Source organism: Ptychodera flava, chromosome 16 (assembly GCF_041260155.1).
Source record: "Ptychodera flava strain L36383 chromosome 16, AS_Pfla_20210202, whole genome shotgun sequence".
NCBI lineage: Eukaryota > Metazoa > Hemichordata > Enteropneusta > Ptychoderidae > Ptychodera > Ptychodera flava.
In genome coordinates this window covers 31,517,499-31,539,797 of record NC_091943.1, presented here as the reverse complement: position 1 = coordinate 31,539,797, position 22,299 = coordinate 31,517,499, and the positions used below count along the sequence as shown (strand labels likewise).

General features: G+C 36.1%; 2 protein-coding genes across 3 annotated transcripts in view; one reads left to right on the top strand and one right to left on the bottom strand.

The window, feature by feature from the left end:
• Positions 1-6,660, top strand: part of LOC139114592 (uncharacterized) — a 12,506-nt gene extending 5,846 nt beyond the window's left edge. The window contains exons 3-5 of the mRNA XM_070676406.1: positions 1,733-1,898; positions 2,971-3,091; positions 4,467-6,660. Of these exons, the coding sequence (XP_070532507.1) occupies positions 1,733-1,898; positions 2,971-3,091; positions 4,467-4,832 (653 nt within the window). The 3' untranslated portion in view covers positions 4,833-6,660. The remainder of the gene's footprint in view (positions 1-1,732; positions 1,899-2,970; positions 3,092-4,466) is intronic.
• Positions 6,661-7,144: 484 nt separating this feature from the next.
• LOC139114591 (uncharacterized) lies at positions 7,145-21,539 on the bottom strand. 2 transcript variants are annotated; one of them, XR_011547903.1, is made up of 15 exons: positions 21,186-21,539; positions 20,248-20,377; positions 18,858-19,072; positions 17,697-17,898; positions 16,827-16,976; positions 15,816-15,958; positions 15,198-15,423; positions 14,478-14,615; positions 12,615-12,761; positions 11,690-11,799; positions 11,090-11,297; positions 10,358-10,477; positions 9,856-10,026; positions 7,977-8,887; positions 7,145-7,483 (listed from the first exon to the last, which is right to left on the bottom strand). XR_011547903.1 is itself a non-coding variant. In XM_070676404.1 (14 exons), the coding sequence occupies exons 1-14, from the start codon at positions 21,513-21,515 to the stop codon at positions 8,625-8,627; spliced, it is 2,553 nt and encodes an 850-aa protein (XP_070532505.1). In that variant the 5' UTR covers positions 21,516-21,539; the 3' UTR covers positions 7,788-8,624. The 2 variants fall into 2 exon arrangements, 1 of the variants encoding a protein (XP_070532505.1); XM_070676404.1 differs by lacking the exon at positions 7,145-7,483 and having other exon boundaries at positions 7,788-8,887.
• Between the last annotated feature and the right edge of the window lie 760 nt (positions 21,540-22,299).

Genomic DNA, 22,299 nt, shown 5'->3' with positions numbered 1-22,299 from the left:
CGGGGGGACTTATAGGTTTGGTCATGTCCGTGCGTGTGTGCGTGCGTCCGTGCGTGCGTGCGTGCGTGCGTCCGTCTGTGCGTCCGTCCGTTCACGCAGATATCTCAGAGATGCCAGAAGCAATTTCATTCAAACTTGGTTCAAGGATTACTTCATATGTCGTACAGATGCACGTCGATTTGTTTTGTGATACGATCCAATATGGCTGCCAGGCGGCCATTTTATTACGATTTTTTCATGTACAGAGCCATAATTCAGGCATGTTTCAACTGATTTTATTCAAAGCTGGTACAAGGACATTGACCAATATCATAGATATGCACGTCAATTCTTTTTATGATACGATCCAATATGGCCGCCGTGCGGCCATTTTGTTACGATTTTTTCATGTACAGAGCCATAACTCAGGCATATCTCAACCGATTTTATTCAAAATTGGTACAAGGACATTGACCTATGTCATACATATGCACGTCACTTTGTTTTGTGATACGATCCAATATGGCCGCCAGGCAGCCATTTTATTACGATTTTTTTATGTACAGAGCCATTACTCAGGCATGTTTCTACAGATTTTATTCAAAGTTGATACAAGGACAATGACCTATGTCATAGCTATGCACATCAATTTGTTTTGTGATATGATCCAATATGGCCGCCGTGCGGCCATTTTGTTATGATTTTTTCATGTACAGAGCCATAACTCAGGCATATCTCAACCAATTTTATTCAAACTTGGTACAGGACATTGACCAATGTCATACATATGCACATTGACTTGTTTTGTGATTCAATCCAATATGGCCGCCATGTGGCCATTTATTACGTTTTTTCATGTCCAGAACCATAACTCAGACATGTATCAAGCAAATTTATTCAAAGTTGTGTACAAGGAGATTGACCAATGTCATACATATGCATGTAAATTTGTTTTGTGATACGATCCAATATGGCTGCTGTGCGGCCATTTTGTTTATGATTTTTTCATGTACAAAGCCATAAGTCAGGCATATTTCAACCAATTTTAATCAAAGTTGGTACAAGGACATTGACCTGTGTCTACATATGCACATTGATTTGTTTGTGATTCGATCCAATATGGCCACCATGGTGGCCATTTTATTACGATTTTTTCATGTCCTGAACTACAACTCAGACAAGTATCAAGCAAATTTATTCAAAAGTATTTTTATCACAGACCTAATGAAGAGGACTCTTTCCTCTCTGAGGACCTGTAATCAAAGCACCCATTAACAAGTGGGGACTGTGTCATCAACGATGACTTGTTCTCATTGTACCGAATAAAAAAATATTTTAAAAATATCAAAATATTTATGGGATGAACTTACATAATTTTGGTAATGTTAATACAATAGTTACTATTTAACCAGGTGGCCAGCTGTGAACTTTGTTTATATAGAATTCCTCCGCAGTGGCCTGGGAGATAGTGTAAACATAGATTAATGCTTTATTTTCAATGAAGAAAATCTTGAAATATTTTGTGATTTCTTTACTTGAAAAGTACATGGAGTTGATGTCAGTTGGGTGAAATGTGCAGTCATTAGCTGGCACAGGTCAATTGAAACCAAGCAAAATTTACTACAAAATCTGTCACACAGAAGTATGTGGACTTTGTGTCTCAAGAAGTTAAAGGTTACAGATAAAGTATTCAAACCCATAAACCCATAAATGTGAGCTGACACAGTGTCATTGACGTTTTTTCTAAAGGTAGAGGAAGAGAAACAGGGAAACAGAAGTTACAAGAAAGCTTTAGCTAGATGGATTTTCACAATGCAAGCTCTCCAGAAGAAATCTATGTCTGAAGCTGTTATTGACCATTTTGTGGCAGATATCTTTGAAGTAGCTGCTGCTGAATTGAACTTGACATTTCTCGTAAAGTAAGTTCATGTTTGATTTAGATTAGACAATTTTGTACAATTACTTTAGATTTTAATATTGGGTTCTTATATAGCGCACATATCCACAAGTACATGTGATCAAGGCGCTTTACAAATTATTATTACTCCTGGTCACTGGACCTAATATGATACCACTCAACTCCCTGGGGAGCAAACAACAGCTCACATGTGCAGCCAATAAGCGCAGCAGAGCTAAACGCACACATAACAATCTCTGTCCTACCAGGTACCCATCACTCCTGGGTGGGGAGAAACAATGAGGAATAAAGTGCCTTGCTCAAGGACACAACACCACAGCCATGCCGGGGCTCGAACTCACCATCCTTTGATCGTGAGTCCACTGCTCTAGCCACTGGCCCATGATGCCTCCATGATTTTAGGCCTTAAAGGGGAATGTTACCTTGATTTTATAAGTTGATATCGTGAACGTAATACAAGAGGCATGCAAAAAATGCCCACTACACTTACTTTCACTTATGCACAGAAGAGATAATGGCACATGCAAACCCGGAAGTGACGTTGTTTACTTATAGTGTCATTGGCTAGGCTTGGCCATGCATAATAGGAAGCTATATGCGCCCCATTAACAAACAGTCTGACTGGGTATAAATGAACTCTACGCTGACAGCTTTAAAGAGTGAAATTATCTTCATCATCATGCCAACATCATCATAATCATTATTATTATTATCATTATTATTATTAATTAACCGGGTATGAATAAACTCTACACTGACAGCATGTACTTTGTGTCAACTGCAACATAAGTATACTACATCACTTCCGGCTGAACTTTAATCAAGGCATTATCGCCATACGGAGAAGTGAAAGTGAATGAAAGGATCATAATATTCCTATTTCAGCTATTCTCATTGTGTTCTGAAGCGTAAAATATTGACTAACGTTCCCTAAATATTGGGTAGCGTAAAATATTGGGTAACGTTGACCATTATCATCATCATCATCATCATCATCATTATTAATTTGTAATACTCGTCCAAGAGAACAGATAATGGCAATTTTTTCATGTTAGTTGCTTTAAATTTTGCAGTATTCGAGAGGCCACAGCCCGCAAAGTTAATGTTTGTGGACAAACAATAAATATCCAGTGTAACATAGAAGTTGTTGATTTTGATGGGTCAAGCATTTTTCAAGTCCTTACATCATTAGAAGTAAGTGCCTGTATAAAATCTTCAACCCTGCTGAACTTTGTGTTGAACATCTTTTGTAAATGGATGTGTGCAGTGTTTTCATTAGCGGCCAGAATCTGAATAAATTTACCGGCTGGAGCAATGCATCATCAAAGCAGAAAAATTAAGGATGTCAGTGAGTTGTTGAATAAGAATGTGTACAAACCTTGAGATACTTTGCACAAGGAGAGAGTGGATACACAGAACAAAAATACTGCAAAAATGGTCAAAACATATTCAACTGCATTGTGCATAAGTTACTAGTAGTACCTGCACAGTGAGTGTGACCTGATATTTTGATTGCTTTCATTGAAAAGTATATGGAGTTGATTTTGTCATTTTGGTGAAATATGCAGCCATTGGCTGGCACAGGTTAATTGACACCAAGCAAATTTACCACAACTTAGAAATACTTAATATGTACATCTTGTAATTAAATTAAAGTACATTTGTCACATAAAAGAGTCTGGATTTTGTGTCTACAAGAAGTTTTTGATGTACTAATACAGCAATTAAACCCATTCTGATAAAATGTGGGCATTGCTCAATCTTATTAAAATCAAGGATAGAGATCAGTGACGTCTGTGCTTATGCTGTATTCTGGTGCTGTCAGTATTCTGCTGATGTCGCCTCCCACTACATCTGACCAACTCCCGTAGAAGGTTGTGTTCAAATCTCTGGCTCCGAAGCTGTCAATCTGATTGCATGTTACATCAATAACACATCAGCAGACTTTCAACAGTCAGTCTACAATTCATAAGCCCATCAATTTGTTTTTGTTTCTTCAACATAACAAACCATAAAAACTTACATTTATGTCCAATTTTAACTCTTTGGTAGTTCTCTCACTCAGTTTCTAACTTTGTCCTCATTGGCTTGGCTTTGCCTGGCACTTCGATGCCATTTTGATTCTGTCCGGCTTCTTTGCACGTGCTGGTTTGTTGTCAATAAGGCACCTTCTTATAGGTATACACACATGATCACTGATAATAACGGTAATAAACAGGTATTAACAACACTACGGTACATACAGTAGGTTACAGTAATTAAAGGGTATACACATATGATCACTGATAATAACGGTAATAAAAGGGTATTAACAACACTACGGTACATACGGTAGGTAACAGTAACTGAGGGGTGTCTGAGAAGAACAAAAATAAATAGATATTAACGGCTATGAACAGAAAACACATTGACAGTTGTACACATATGATCACTCATAATAATAGTAAGAAATGGTTAACAGCTATGAACAGCAAATAAGGTAACAAATATGTCCTTGACAATGACTTGTTTACATGTTTTATTAGAGTTTACTTTAATGAACTTGTAACTTTCTTTTTTTCATTTACAGAATAAATTAGACCCAAGTGAAACAGCCATAACCAAACTGTTACCACAAGTTTCAAGAAAGGCGTTGGCCCTGGCTCCAGAGTCGGCATTCCGTAATGAATATTACAATACAATACATCAGATGTCTCTTCATATTTTGTACAGTAAAGCTTCTTGCACAGCTGAAGTGCATGTCGTCCTCATTAAATGTCATGTGAAATCCAATCCTTTACAAATGATGAGTGAATACCCTATTGATAACCCATTAGGCCCATCTTACCTACTGTACCACAGAACACAGAGTTTTGACTTCCATGATCCAGAGTTTGTGTCATTTTTATACAAATCCCTGAAAGCACTGTTATTGGCATTCAAAGGTGTGCTGTAAATAACAGATAAAAGTGTCCACTTCTTGGCAGGTTCTCTTTTGGTGGCGAATGACTTTATATTGTAGTTGAGAAAGAAAGCATATTATTATTCAATGAGTTATATGTGGAGGAATCATTTGAAGTCATGTGTGTATCTAATATGATGACAAGATTGTTCTAGACATTGCTGGGTTTGTTGTATACATTAGGTAATTTCTTTCTAATTTTTAGTTCCCGCAGACAAAGTCTGGGGGACTTATGGTTTGGGCTCCATCTGTCCGTCTGTCCGTCCATCCAGAGTAATTTCACAAGTGCCTGGACCAAGTTCATTCAAACTTGACAGAAGGATAACGTACCCCAATGTACATATGCACATCACTTTATTACGAGAGACGCCATTTTGTTTAATGGTACAAGTTACATGGTACCACTACCTTCCCACTCAACTTCAGCATTCATGCTGGGCAGAGTTGTAAAACCTGGTTTTACTGTATTGCAAATAGAACTGGAAAAGGTTCTCTATGAAATAAACCTATGGATGATTGAGCTCACGATTCATACTGCACCACTCCATACTCTGTGTTGTATATGTCGAGTACAACTTCAAGAATGCTTGATATCAGTAGATTAGCAAGGCAATGATCACACAGCTACTACAGGGTCATAAGGATTGTCAATCTTGATCATGCAAAGCTTAGTTTTTTCTTGTTATTAATAAATTTATGTACATGAAAATTCTGATAAAAATATAGTATCACTGTCATCATTGTACACTTACACAAATACCAATAAACTACACTGGACTCCGAAACGATCATCAGAATCTGTGCCAATTTGAATCTACACTAAACAGTCACGGAATGTTTACAGATAGTGAGGAAAACACTGAACATGAATTCCTACACACATTACTAAATATTTGCGTGAATTCAGCATTTATTCTCAATATTGTTTAGGATTCTAGTACAGCAGTAGGTGCTATTATTTTATATAAATATTATTTTGCTTATCACCAATGTACATTTTATAACTTTATCAATAATATGTTAATAATATAAACAATTTAAACTTTTGTTTTGACTGATAATGCCTTTATGAACCTTTGTGGTTGAAGTCTGAAGTTTTCATGAAAGAATATCTTTTCTTCTTGCAGTTTGAGTTGTCAAGAAACATGTGTACAAGCTGCCTTGTGAAATAATCTTTCTTTCTAGTATTTACAAATAAATATGCATAAAATAATTTACATATATGTCATTCCTGTTATCTCATATATTAAAGTAGAATGTTTGTTTTCTGAATTTTCAACTTTTTAATGTAATTTCAGTTATCTGGTTTTGTTACATACTTTCTTTACACACTGTTGTGACCTTGTTGCTATTTCTGAATTCACCAGCAATGACATACATATCATTCTAATCTTACCATCATTTAATTTGCCTATTTTTTATGAAAAAGAAGTTTTACCAGTGACCACAACCTTATTACCTTATCCAGCCAAAACACTGAAACATATCTCAATTACATGTGTAGTTTTGGCTGTTGTGAAAGTAAACCTTGCTGGCCGTCACATCATTTCCACTAAATGCTTAAAGTTCTGTGCTTTATTACCATTAGTGACTGTTGATGGCAATGCTGATGTCCCAGGCTGATCTGGAACTAAGTGAGACAAATGTCATGACACTGAGTATCAACACATAGCAAATATATGATTCAACTCGTATTTACTTGTCTTTTTTCTGTAACTATGAAGTAATCGACAAGTATAGAGAGATTCATTCAACAATTTTATAATGTTGTAATTTCTTTAATGAGTGACAAATTGTTGAAGTAAATGTCCATTTTGCAAAAATTAAAATCTGATTAATATAACTGTGTTTCTCTCCATTCTCTGACAATATTTTGCAAGTGAATTCCTTCTGTAGGTTTCTCTACAGACTGACTAAGTGTACAGAAAAAAACCACCTGCCTGGTGCAGGTAAATATTTTGCTGCCAAGGTAAAATTTTACATTCACCTACACTTTAGGTAAACAGAAGTAATAGCATATATAGTTCTGGTTCGCTGAGAACGGAGGCCAGATAATACCAGTCGTAAATATGCAAAACATATTTACCAGGGCAGGAACTGTTTTTTTTTTGAACAGTAGATGTTTGCTTTTCAATTCTATACCCACCAGGATTTCTGGTTTAATAGGTCACAAAGTTGCTAAATTGCTGGAAAGACTTAATACCTGAAATTCCATGAAACACATCAAAATTGACACATCAAGAGTTTTAAAATGAGATGAACAGAAAGCACAGTATTTATATCATTGTAAATCAAAACAAGTAGCCTTGATTTTGGTATCTTCTTGCTATTTATTGACTTTGACTTTGATCTGGAGCCAGTGACATACAAATGTCCCAACAGCAGCGAATATGCATTGTAACGCATTGATTTGTTCATCTTATTGATATCAGTCAAAAATATGAGAAGATATACACTCAAATAAAAAATATAGTTTCTTTGTTTGATACAGCTTTGCATTATCAACACGCAAATATAATACTTTGGTGTTATAATTTATTAAGTAAATCAGAAATACTGCATTGTTCTGCTTTGATAAAAATCACAAGACAGGTATTGAACAAAATATACACATTATGTGTTGAGTATTTATCATTATTATACATCTACCATCGAGAACAATAGAATTTAGCGTGCGCTAAAAAAGCCGTACGGAACTTGCGCCTGTTCCGTACGGCACGGTTTCAAGGCGCCCCATTCCCTGCGGCTGTATCTCCGCGTTCACTGTAGAACGGTTTCAAGGGACCCCTTGGACGAGTGCCAGAACAAGTCTCGCGCGCGCTCTGTACGTACGTATGTGTGTAGTGCACACACTCCAAAACTTGCAGAAGCGCGTCCGAGGTAGCGTTCCACACTGGCGGCGATAAAATCGAAGAAAAATTGTTGACATTGCACGAAAACGGTCACTACTCCGATATTTTGATGCCCCGATCAGGAATGTAAGATGTATAATATAAGGTTATTACGAAAATACCGCAAAGGATGCACTCGGACATTGGCGCCTCGCATCGCCCTCCGCTTCGCGTCGGGCGATACACTGCCCCAATGTCCTCGTGCATCCTTTGCGGTATTTTCGTAATAACCTCATAGTATTGGCACACTTACTGATAATGATCTCTTCAAAAAACTGACAAAGAAAAAAAATGAAAATTTCACAGAAGTAGCAAACCCTGAAGGCAGATCTTGTGACATCCTGCGATATCCCTGAATATCGATGAGGGAAGATGTATCTCTTGCTTTGGTATGCAGCAGTTTTTATCAAAATTCAATGAAAAATAATTGCACTGTAGTCTTGCACTTTTTAAAAATTATTTTACTGTATTAAAATGTAGTAATATCCCCTCATTAAGAGTAAAAAGCCATAAGTTTCAATGATACTTTGAATATTCTTTTGTATTTTGTTCCATAAAACAAGTTTATAGTTTTGTCTCCCTAGAGTATGTTGAAATAGAGAGTCAGCCTTGCAAATACAAATACAGCCTTGCAAAGACATCATGAAAACTGTACAATTACATTGCTGAAAAATGAAATCCTGGCAGGACAAAAATTCAATATTCAACAATAAACATCACAACATCACATATGAGTAGGTGGAGTTGATGAGTTGAACACTAGGAATTATAACATGATTTTAGGAATAGAAAAAGAAATTTAATTTACAAACAGAACTAAAACAAATTAAAAGTTATGGCTAGTAGAGCTTCAACAAAAACTAAGTCTTGAAAACAACACTTCATCACAAGAGAATTATGAGAGATTGATTCTAAACCTGGCTTTAAAATTTTCATCCCCATCCATGTATGGATACCAAAATATATAATTTGTACTCCAGACATTATTGAAAAAGTTATATGCCATGCCGATTGGTTGAGAAGAAAGTGGTTTCAGAGGAACAGTGTAAGGTGATGCTGGTAGATCTTTGGTTACTATGCCAACTACTGGAACATCTGGAGATGTGATCTCAATGCCATGGGGACCAGGCTGTAGGTATCGTATTCCTTCTGTTATGCCTGCAGGGATGACAAAAGAGAAAATTACTGTTTGATAATAACTGTTATACCATTATTCAATGTTGTAAATACAGTGAAATCTGGCCGTATGGGCACCTGTCAAATCAGGACACCTCTTTTTCACTGTTCACTCCAATTCCCAGTAAACAGGTCCACAATCATCATTGATAACAATGGGTTTGGGCCAAACCATCATAGGGATAGGGATGAAGATGGCTTTTCAGATCCAAGACTTAAAAGTTGATGACAGTTTCACATTTTCCATCAGGCACACCTTGTATGATATTCACGGAGATCAACCAGACTGAGATAGAAATTATGAAAGTTTACATTACTTTTCAGTACTTTGCATGACAGTGATGATTACCTTTGTGTGCCATTTGGTCAATTATAGTAAACTTGAAAATTGACAATCTTCAAATTCTAGCAAACTTAAGAATTGACATTTTTCAAATTATAGAAAACTTGAGAACTGATGATCTTCAAATTGTAACGAACGTTAACATGAACATAATTTTCCTAGACTTATTCCCTATTCTTCAGCATACTATGGATGAGATTCTTTCAAATGATTTGGATCTGCAGTATGTTTTATCTCAGGATACTTAACCTCTTATCCCCAAATTCCCAGTAAACAGGTCCACAATCACCATTGATAACATTGGGTTTGGGTCCAACCATTGTGACGAAAGGGTTAAATATTCAAAAGATGGAAGCTGAGTGACGCTATTTATCCAGAATCATGATGATCATAAATTGATGACAGTATGTATTGTCGTGTAGTGGTAATTTGCACAAAGTAATATTTTACATCTTTGCAAAGTAATATTTGACATATATCTTTAAAAATATTTTAAAAAATACTGTCACAGATTCCAAACTGTGTCAGATTTCTTATTATTGAGCGAAATTCATGGCATCATTTTATTTTCATCCCTGACTGGATGAAAAACATCATATTGCCTTACCGTGTACCATCTGACTTCCATTTAAAACAACATTCATTGGATCCACTGCACGTCCCATCTTATCCAGTTGCCATTGGTAACCAGACATGGCAGCTGGGAAGAAGTTGTACATGAGAGACTCTGGTAGTCTTGTTGATGTTTTATTGAAGTACTGAACTGTCAAGTCTACACCTGAAAACAATAACATTACAACTTTGTAACTCTTTCCTTCAAATCCTGAAACCTCTATATCTACTCATACATCAGGCTATTTGTGAATGAGACACTATATGCAAATGAATCCACATTAGAATATATCTAATATTATAACATCAAAGACGTTAGGATGAAAATATATACAAGGCTTACAATCTATTTCCTTCACTGTAGTGAAGTCAATTCCAGTAAGGTATACAGTTTACATAAAGTCAATGCCAGTAATATACATGAAAAGGGAAGTTTTATAACACACCAAGATTTGCACCTAGCTGGTAAATATGTGATATAATTGGACTACACCTACCCTGTTTACCATCTTTCATGTTGACGTCGGTTCGCACCCAGAGACTTTGTGGGGCGCCATAACTCATCCAACTTTGATTATCAGTAAAAGATAACTTTGTTAGGAAACTACAGGAGCCGTCTGTGAAGACAAACAGTGACACCATAAATTGTTGTGACACTCAGTAAGGGTATAACGGGATATAAACTAATGATCATAATTTACATATTGTTAATTGTTACAGGTCAATCATATCCTTGGTGCTGTACTTGGTAAATTGAAATACTTCGGTACAAAATATTAATTATCTGAAAACCTCTAAGAGTTGAATTATGGGAGGATTTGAATTACAGTTTTCTGCTGCAATGTTGTTATTGTGATAGCTAGGTATGCCTGGTTTCTTTATGTATGAATAAATGTACGTATGTGAGTATACACCAGTATGTATGTATGTACATGTATAGTACTGTATACGTATTTTATGTATATGTGTACTTATATGCGTATTTATGTGTATACATGTATGTATTTATATCGAGTATGTATGAATGTATGTTATACGTATGTACACTTATGTATGTACATGTACAGTATGTCTGTGTGTGTCTGTATTTGTGCATCTGTCTGTCTGTCTGTCCTGCTGTACGTATTCAAGTTTTTGGTATATTAGTATCAGTTGTCTGCCATAAATTTAGAAAACACTAGTGTGTGTCTGTAAAATTGTCAGATTGCATTTTCCTTCAACACACTGACCTTTTTTCTGCAATATTTCCACAGCTTTGGCAATCCACTGATGGCTTTCTGGTCTGGCGAATTCAGTCATTCCATTCTTGTGAAACCCAGCACTGACACCATGATAGTCATACTGGTCACTGAAGTTGTTGATATCAGAGTCATTGTAACTGTTGTACATCATCAAACCAAGACCACATGTACCGGATGAACACCCTGACCAATCAATCTGTGTAAAGAGAATGCAAGTTTCATTTCTCAGATAAACTACCATCTGTTTCTCTCTCATAAACATCATCAGTACAGCATGCACTGAAAAGATTTTCACATCACAGTCAGGCTGTCAATGTCCACCTTTCTGATATATTTATACAAAAACTGATTTATTTGTTCTTGTGTGTTACACAAGATGTGTTCATTAGATTTTTCTAGATTGCTTGAAAGATTTGAATATTCTGATTAACTTCTATCATTTTCGTATGGATGCAAGTTCTCTTCAGATTTAGTAATTGCCTTTGTAAAATTAATTTGTGTCACTACCAATTTTGACTTGAACTCTCGTCTTCTGCGGATGTTTGGTTTATAAAAAATTTGAAATGTTTATTGTGAATTTAATTTTACCATTGTTCTATGATCCAATAATTTTGTAATTTGTCCATTTCTACCAATCTGTATAGTCATATCTCCATTACACGTAAGTTCTGCTGTAGGAATACTTAGTGTCTTGTAACCTGAAAAATTCAAGAATGTAGCTCTTTATACACCAAAAATGTTTGAAAGTATTCTGGAGTGAAAGAAAACGCGTGGTAAAAAGTTGTCATTGTGAACTGTGTATGACCTCACCATGAGAAATCTAGATTGCAAAGATCCAGAGATAACAAACTGCAAATCTACATAAACAAAGACCACAGCTGTATGCCATATTTATGTTTGATGAAGAATGGAGAATGCATATGACACATAAATATATTTCAGGACTACTAAAAGTGTCGTTTTGTAGTTTTCATACAAAATGAGTGAATATGGCTGATTCCTTATGGCTTAACAGTACATGAATATGCAGAACTAGATATCTGTGAAACAGTTTGGACAAAGAGTAAAATATGTACAGTCTGAGCTTTGTTACCATACATGATTGAAACAATAACAACACATGTCAAAGTATGTGACCACAATCTGTAGTAATATAGAAATGTGCAAAAGCAACAAAATCTGTCCAAATTTCTGTTGGCAGTGGCAAAAAAATCAAGCATACATACAATGCTATATTTAGTCATAAACTCACAGTCACCATTAACCCTTATACATTAGAAGACATCACTCTCAATGAAAATCCATAATTAACATGTATATTATATGGCACACTCTTCATGTAAGTAATATGCAGATAATAATCTATATAATATGTAGATATAATCCATAATTAACATCGCACAATGATAATAGTGCATCACTTACATATCATTTTGTTGCAATATTATAGACAGCAATTCACAAAGATGTACCTTGCACAGAATTATTATATTCTTCAACAACAACATCATACCTGTAGTATCTGGTAGACTTGGTTCAAGTTCTTTGAAATTCTTCTCAACTGTTTTTGCCAGTGGATGGTCTTGTAAAGCATCTACAGCCAAGTACACAAACTCTCTCTGCTCTTTCCAGGACAGTTCTGAAAGCTCGAATGTTTTTTCTGAAGGTTGACAAAAGTGAAATGAATGTTCAAAATGTACTGACATGATGGATATTTAAGGCCAAAAAAAATAATAGGTTTGTTTCTGGTCATTGACATGTTGCAAAAATGATGCGGTGACGCGATTTTTTTTTTCAATTTTTTTTTTATTTTGGGTGGAATTTGATACAGTTTCCCCTTTTTTCCATAGGGGCAGATGAAAAACAGAAAAAAAGAGAGTTGACGCGCACACTTTGAAGTGATGCGCGCGCTGACCAGAAACAAATCAATTTTTTTTTTTGGCCTAAGAAGTGTTTTTCCAAGAATAGTTTTAAGACGAAGATGGATTGTAATGTATTGTCAGCCATGACAGAAAAATCTGACGGTGCTACTTTTTCCGTCGGTCATAGCGCGTGACATATCATGGCAAATGTGTTTTGCCTCATGTAGCATTTGCCTTTTTGTAAGTTGGCATCAAAATCAGACTTTTAAAAAATGTTACGCCATTTTAAGGAAGCATTTTCTTGATAAGATTGCTTGGAAAGAGTTGTTTCAATGGATTTAACCCCTTGACTACCAAGGCCAATGTATTCCTATATACCAGACCCCTTATGTAAATATTTATAAAATATTGGGTGTGGTCATTGCATGAACACTGCTTAGAGTAAAAATTAAGTAAGTACCAATAAACCATATATTTTCTGAATCAGCATGAAATTTCCAACTTTTTCACACATAAGTTTTGTATTTCCAGGTCACGTGACTGATCACATGACACATCATGTGACCAGAGTTGGCAAAGAATATGAATATTTGAAGCATCAGGACGTGTTTTGAATCCATAAAATGACGCAAATTTGAATACTGTTGCAATTTTCATGGCATTGTCTTTACATATATATAATAATAACTACCCTTTACTTTATTTATAGATGTACCTATTTAAGATTTTTCTCACAAAAGGCAGAGTAAATGAACCACAAACATCAGCATCTGACATGATTCTGTATTTGAAAATCAACAATTTTATATTTGTAAACACCTGTTTTATGTCTTCCTTGCAGAAACATGCATCTAAAAAGGTTATAATTTGTCAAAAAACAATTCACAATATTTAAAAATACATTTTAGGGAACAACATATCACATGGCCAAACATATGACCAGTCATGTGACCAGTCAAATTGCTAATATGGCTGCTATAAAATTTCACTGGCTTATAGTAAAAAATTGTATTTCCTCTAGTTTCATTCATGAATATTGCTGTTAATAGAACATATTTACATATAAATCATTTGTTTTCAATAAATAAACATTTCATTTCATTAAAAAAAACAAACCATAAACATCTTTGCGATCGTCCATACTTCTGAAAACTGTAAACAATCAGCGCGACGCTTCTGTGATCAGCCTGACCTTTCAGGGTCGAGGTCATGGGTCACAACATTTGCTTCCGGATTTTGGCCATGCTCGGACATATGGGGGCGCAATCACATTCAGGCCAGATCGGAATACATCAATCTTAGTTGCGCTGCGTGCCGACGCCGAAATTACGGGATTTTTAGCGACAAAAAACGAAGCAAATACGCCTATTTGACTGTGCCGGATATTTCCGGCACTCAAGGTATATGGTAATTCAATATGGCCGGATATATCCGGCGCCATAGGTAGTCAAGGGGATTTAACATTCCTCAGAAAACAAATTTTCTGTGAAGGTCAGTAAGGATAGTTAACTAACCTTTTCTATTTTCATGAAAATCTTTGTTTTTCCAATGTATATGATCACTGACGCCGTTGAGACCATAGGTGTGTTCTGATATTTTGAGAAGAAATCTACTGGAGTTGGACAGTCTGGGATCAGACATATCACACTGACCTGTCATTTGGAATAGAAATCTATGAGAATTACTATGTTGTATTTTAGTATTACATGGTAAAGTAACGCACAGGACATCTGGTGGCATTTCACAGAATATGATGATATGGCAAAAGTGTTATAGTAAGATATACCATGAGTGACAGCATTCCGTACTATAAGTATTTGTACCAGTGCTGTGGTGTGTGTGTATGGTTGCAGTTTGTGCTTGTGAAAGGATAGCCACATACACTGCAGGCAATATCTACACACTGAAATTGTACATTGACAGCTTTGATGAGTCAGCCAAAGTAGAAGTGATCGCCGTTTACAAAGTGAAGTTCCTGCAATCATGGGCAGGTGATGGGTTATGTTTATGAACAAAATAATGGTTTTTCAGACTCTGAGATTTTAAATACATAACATATGGAATATGGGACATCATTATATTTTTCTGTATTTGAACTTCATTGCAAACATTAGGGGTACGCATGTCCATATGCAAGTAAACTGGACGGTATGTACAGCAATAAAGTTACAAACATGATACACAACCCAGTAGAAAGCACAGCTACATTCTCCTCAGCCATTGTAAAGCCTCACCTTCTTTGATACACTGACTCCTAGCTCTGCTGAAAGCTCTGTACTGTGCCATTTTCTTTGGATCTGACATGATTCCCTGGATCCATGTATCACCAATCTCCTTCTCCAACACTGGAAGTTTGTCCTTGAATGGCATCAAAGCAGAGATGTAATCTTCAAAGGTAGAACCACGAATTGTGGCTCCTGGAAATTCTGCATCCAGAATTGAGTAGTACCGATTCACTTCCTGTATTGACAAAATAGAAAAAAATTGTTTCTCCAGTTTTACTGCTCAATTGTATACCCGGTACACTGTCATACAGTCATTCGTCAGCATAATGATAATATTGTAATGATCACATAACTTTATCTAACAGCAAAAATGCTATAAAAAATTATGACTGCATCAATCTTTGAAAGAGCCAGGGAAAATTTGACTTTTAGAGAAAAGCATATAAAGTAATATACAATACAATTAGTTTTGTTCATCCATATCAGCCAAGGATTAGTTTATTTAGTAATGGGACTACCATATGCTTTACATGCAGTTGTCACATGTATATATGCAATACTGCTGAGCAACATTCATTGAATTTGGCATCATTCATGGTCAGAAGCTGAAGACTTGATAGCACTAACCAAAGCATCAAGGGGTGGCCCGCTGTTGTCATTACGGAAAGCAAAGCATAGCGCGTGATCCAATCCATCCACCAACACACAGTCATTCCGGGACAATCCACCTGGAATGAGTGGCCCTGTTCCAGGACTGTTGGGATAACCTCCTACAGTTCATGAGAAAATGGTGTATTTCCAATGAATTGGTGTTATGGTATTCCTTAAAGGGACAATCTAATGACTGCATGTACCAGACTAGTACTTAAGAATGCATGAATTTCATGTAGCTCTTGGAACTATATCAATTTGTTTATTTGTAACTCATATTTTTCCCTGTTTCAAACCACTATTGGACCAAAAGAACATTGACCAGCAACATTTAATTTGTGAAGTCTTCACTTTGATTCAAATCATTCCAGAGGTCTGTATGAATACAAGTGAAAACTAGAAGGTACAAGAAAAAAATACACTAAAATCAAGCCTGATAAAATATTTTACTTACTACATGAAAAAATTAGTCAAAATTCAATTACACATTCCTAGTAGAATTACAGATTTCAAGAGGAAACAAAAAATTTGCATATTTTGAAAGAAATAAGATGAAGTCAATTTGTATACATGTGTCAGTTAACAGAAGCCATACAAGTGATTTTTCGTTTGAAATGGAAAGAAAAATCTGTGAACCTGACAAAATATTCAGCTACATTAAAAGATTATATGATATGCAATGAGTAGTCATAATGAACACTTTGCTAGGTTTGAAAGGAATTTGAGGTATCACATCAGATATTAGAGGTGTACCATAGGTTGATGGCTTGAATTCGGGATCACATTGGGAATGAACACTTGTTATAGGCAGACCACTTATAGAAGATGTCAGTAGACTTATGAATGCATGGTAAGAGACGTGATGAATTAACATTACTAATGTTTGTTTAGAGAGAGAGATTTCAGACATGCTAATAGCAAATACAAGTCGTATAAAGATGTGAGTTCCAAATTGAATGCAGCAGTATCAGTTTTGAGAAATCATACCTGGATGCCACATTGCCAGGACAGAATCATTTCCATATTTCCATACAAATGGATTTGGAACAGCAGGTGGACTACTCATTGAATTGACACCGACAGAAACAGCCTCTATGCCATGTTTTACTAATGTTGGAATTGTAGCCTGTGTGATACCTGTTGATTTAATATTGTAAAAAGATGAATTAATTAGTTTCCAAATTAATTATTTTATGCTTTTCTTTCAAAACTTGATGTACATGTAAACTGATGTAAAGGACATCCCATCTACTTGCAATCCTCTTACACAGATGGAGATTCAATGCAATGTTAACAGTACCTGGGAAGTGTCATATTTAACGTACATTATAAATTGCTAATGAAAGTCCATAACTGCTTTTCAAGGGAGAAGGCAACATTGTTGCAGCAACCAATAGGAGTATTTTACTCAAATCTAATATCCTTTCCATTATATATTGCGTGCTCTTGATGAAAAGACAAGTTCTGGGTCAGTTATCTCCTTGATACTGACCCATCAGATCCTTTCCCTATTATCCTTGTCCCAAGTATACCTGGGAAGTAAATATCCAGGTGGGGTAACTGTTCTCAAAGCAGAGGATAAGTACTCCTGGACATTTATCCACTAGACACTTACAATAACTACATCCCTAACATTAGCCCCCCACCCCCTGGTTGGTGGGAAACGTTTTGTTGGTGAATGCAGTGAGGGTAAACGCTCTGATACAGGGACAACAAGATACTACAGAATATTGTTACATAATTCTATGAAAACATAAGTATATGAAGGGTGCTCAATCCAATTTTCATTTCATTCATGAATCAGCCTTGGTACATATCATTAATGTGAATGTCAATATCAATGTTATCACAACTTACCGGGTACATCTCTTTGACTGAATCCTCTGTGTTTACGTTGAATTCCAAATTTTTTGTCCAAATCTTCACTGATTGTCAGAGCATAATCAAAGAGAGATTCATCAATATTATCTGTCTGTATATTCATTGGTCCAGCATGCCAGGCTATGTCACCTCGTCCCACAGCTTTCTCAAATTCATCAAGTTCTTTTCTGGACGGGCACTGCAGAAAAAGTTACTAAGAGTGAAGATGATTGTCAACATTGCCTTGAAAAGCCGCGTAACTGTCAGAATGCGGCAGGTTGCTTATCAGCTTTATCTCAAAACAAATTGAATGACTTGTTGAAACTTTCGAGGGACAACAAACAACTCATACAATGTTACCAGGTAACAGTCAGTGCAAACAAGAACTACTCCGAGAATAAGGGATTGAGAAATCTGGCTTTAAAGTTGATGGCACGTACAGGGAAAGGAGGAAAAAATACTCAAGAAGTCACACAAGGTGACCGATGCGTTTCTGTAATGGTTACAAGAACAAAGGCAATTCTTTTTGAGCGCAAGGTAGAATGACAAGGTTAGTACACTGAGGTCAAACTTTGTCTACAGTGAACATATGAATCAACTGACCTCTGTTTGGTTTGTAGGTTTATGTACCAATACTCGGATCTCATCAACTTTGTAAACAAGTAGATTTGTGACAATCAGTGTTTTAGATTGAAGTCAAGTTGAGGATTAGCAAGGTGCCTATCACACTGGTCAGTGTGGACTCACGCTTCACAGTTACCAAGGTTACTCACAATGCATGCAAGCTACATGAAATTTCATTTTTCTAGTTGTTGGAAATTTCACAAATAAAGTATGACTGGACCTTCATCTATATGAACACACTTATGAATATTCATGTACAGAAAGCTAGAAAAAGCATATTTCTAAGTGAAACCATAGACCCTAAATTTTTTTAGGGTCTCTGGGGAAACTAGATATTATATTTAGAAAACACTGGAAGATAATTAATTACTATTCCTCAACAAATGTAAATTTGGTATGTTCTACAAATATAATTCTTGAGCTCGCAAACTACCAACTGTAATCTGAACTAAAGAAATTAAGCACTTCATCACAGTGCATGCTCTGTTGTCAGAGATATTTTAAAATGAAACTGTTATCGCACTTGTAACTTACGTTCAGTTTAATTCCAGCAAGTACCAGATTTTCAGGACAGTCTACATAGAGACTGACCAACCATGGATGTGTTGTGTAGACCAGAGATTCTCTTCCACCAAGAGATCGAAGAGTGTCTGCTACTCTGATGGCACGTGGATAATATACATTGAAGTATCTGTTCAATACATTGTTAATAAATCCTTTTTGATCCAGCAGACCATTATATCCAACATCTATAGACAAAACAACAAATATTTTCAAATTCAATAATCTCAAATGCATGCTTGAGAACTTACAGTATGTAAGACATTGTGTGTTATGATTCAGCTGTGGAAGTATTTTGTTTTCTACATTGAACTTTTTCACCATCATAGTTTTGCCTTAATAGATTTACCAATATTTGAAATTCAAAATGGCTGCCATCTCTGTAGAGAAAAATTAAATTTTCGATTTTCACAAACATGTCAAAGACGGTGAAAACATTATTTACACAAGCCGTACACCAGCAAGGCATTGTAAAAATTTGAGAATTGGTATATCTGTCCCCAAGGCACATTTTACATTAACCCTTTGAGTACCAAAGTCAACTTTTGTTGCCTTTCAGAATATAACATGGCTAGCAACTTTTTTAGATTAAGACAATTTTGTCAGATTTTCTGTGAAAATTTTGGTCAAGAATTGTAGTCATTCAAAAGTTACATGCATTTGGTCCAAAATTATCAAAAAATTACAGAAAAAGTCATAAAAATTGGTAAAATGTTGCACTAAAATTTTGATGCGAAACATTACAGCACTCAAGGGTTAATCAGTCCTATTGGCAGTATCTCATTTATTTTGTCACTGTGACTGATATCACAATTTACCAAACAACAAACATAATATCGCGCCAGCTAAACATGACATACAGTCTCACTTATTGTCAACAGAAACTCATTTCCTCACTGGGTCACTGTTTGACAACATAATTTCTGGAATATATCCGAAGTCAGTTCATTGATGCGTTAATGTTTTACATGTAAAAGCAGTATATATTTACATTTACAGCTGGAGGCTTGACTAAAGGACACATCCCGGTACTTTTGTCAGCAGAAATAAATAAATGACCTCACAAAAGAAACCAGAAGAAAGAAATTAATGACAGAGAATGGGGACTTTGTCCTGTCTACTTTTAAAAAAGCTCAGCTGACTCCCACTGACCCTTGACAACCCAAACTATTAGAGAAGAGCACAGCATGACAAAAGGATACTGGTAACCCAATTATTAAACAATGGTGGATGCAAGTAGATGTTGTACATGAATACTACACCACATATTAATTTATCATTTTAATACAATGTCATGTAACAATTTTCTTTGAAATCTAAAAACAGAATTGCATGATGTCTACATGTACTATTTGATATTTACCTAAATGGTTCATGTACACAACGTGAACATGATTGACATCTTGAACTTTGACCCAAGTTGACCCATCTTCCCAGGAGATGCAGCTGCAGTTCAACATCTTGCCATAGAGAGTACTTTCTTTGGATAAAACCTGAAATGGTCATTAGCAAAAGCTTCAACAACTTGAAACCTAGATGAAAGGATAGTGAATCACATGTCGGTAACTGCATATTACATCATTAACTGGGATCTCACACACAAATGCTTGTTCAGATAAAGATTTAGACAAAATAGCTTTGACAATACATACTTTGAATCATGTGATGGAGAAATTCTGTTTGAATAAAAAACAATACGTAAAAGAAAAATTCACAAAAAGTACAGTTTATTCTGTACACCAGCAGATCTAAAGAGATAGAATGTCTCAAATTTACCTAAGGCTCAGCTGTGACGAGTGTTAGAAATTTTCTCACATATATTATATATAATGCATGAAGCATTCCATCTTTGGAGTGGTCAGGCCACGGTCCCTGGAGAGACCGTGGTCAGGCCAATACTAAGACATAATAGGCTCCAATGGCTATTATCTGCACTGATGCAAGCTGGCTTTCACATCCCGTCAGGCGTGTACTTCCCCAGGAAATATCATTAATAACCCATTAAAGGGAATTTTATTTGCAGCAGATGCAGACGGAGTGTCGGTACAGTTGACATGGATCAAATCACAGGCATCCAACTCAATGCAAGCAAACCGTCATTATTATTCTTACAAGTTGCATCAGTGACGGTTTGATTGCATTGACTCGAATGCCTGTGGATCAAATGATCACTGATGGTGGACTATGGTCCGGACCGCCACGACGGAAGTTTGTTGACATCCCAAAGTTAAAAAACAGTCGGAATGTAAACTCAGCTATGTATCGCAAGTGTTGAAATTAAAAAAAATCACCGCATCTTACTTTGATTCTTTGGTCTCGTAACGCAAATATTAAATCTCTCTCTTCCATCCTCTCATTTTCGCTGTTGTACGAAATCGACGATCCTCTCAGGAGAAGCGATTCCGCACCTTTCTCACTATCGGCGATGGTGCTAGCTTTGTGGTCAGGTTTCACAACGACCCGTAAATAGTTCGGCAGTGTGCTATCCCGAGCATGATTGCATTTCCAAGTACCCGAAAGGGCGGACCCGTATTCCTCTATCCCAAAGACAGAGTTTCTGGTGTCTAGAGCGACAAAGAGACACAAGGACAGCAAAATATGAGGCAGCGGAGATTTCAGTGTGCCCGCCATCTTTGCGTCTGCTCGATTTTTTTTCGTGACGTTAGTAGTTCTCAGTGAAACGATTGATGGCGCCCTATTGCCACCAAGTAAATGCTGTCGATGGCGTCGCGTCAGCATTAGCCTAGTCCCTAGACAATTTATGGCCTTCTCCCATGGGCGAAGGCCAAAAATCTCCGAATGCAAAAATACTTCGTCTCGCGACTAGGTTATATCCACATCCGTTTCGATCAGACACGACTGATGCTCACTGCAGAGCGAGCGAGAGAGAGAGAGAGAGAGAGAGAGAGAATATAACATTAACTTGATGTTTTGTATTTCTGTCAATGTTTCAAAGTTGCATGCATGTTTCGAAATTGCCTGCTTGGTTGTCAGGAAAAGTATCAATTTCCTTTATTTTAGCGAGGTAAGAGAGGTTATATATTTTTTTCTTCAAAGTCTCTCTGCAAAAAACAAGTCTGATGAATTTCAAACTTTTGATAAAAATTGGATATAAAGTAAACCATTTTCTGTTTATGAGTACGCGTGAAAGATTCTTTGTTGATGAACTCTTAGACTTTAAGTATAAACTCTGACATGCATTTTTTTTCTGAGACAAAATCTGTGAAATGGTCTGCATTTTTTCTGCAAGATTAATAAAATTGTCATTGTGAAACTATCCACAACTAAAAAAACTGAAATTCCTCATTGTAGCCTAGTGCGTTTTGGTAGTTTCCCTATCCTTGTGTTTACTTTTACTTTACATAACAGATATAGATTGTTGGGCGCATTATGCTGTTCTGTTGAGAATCTGTAC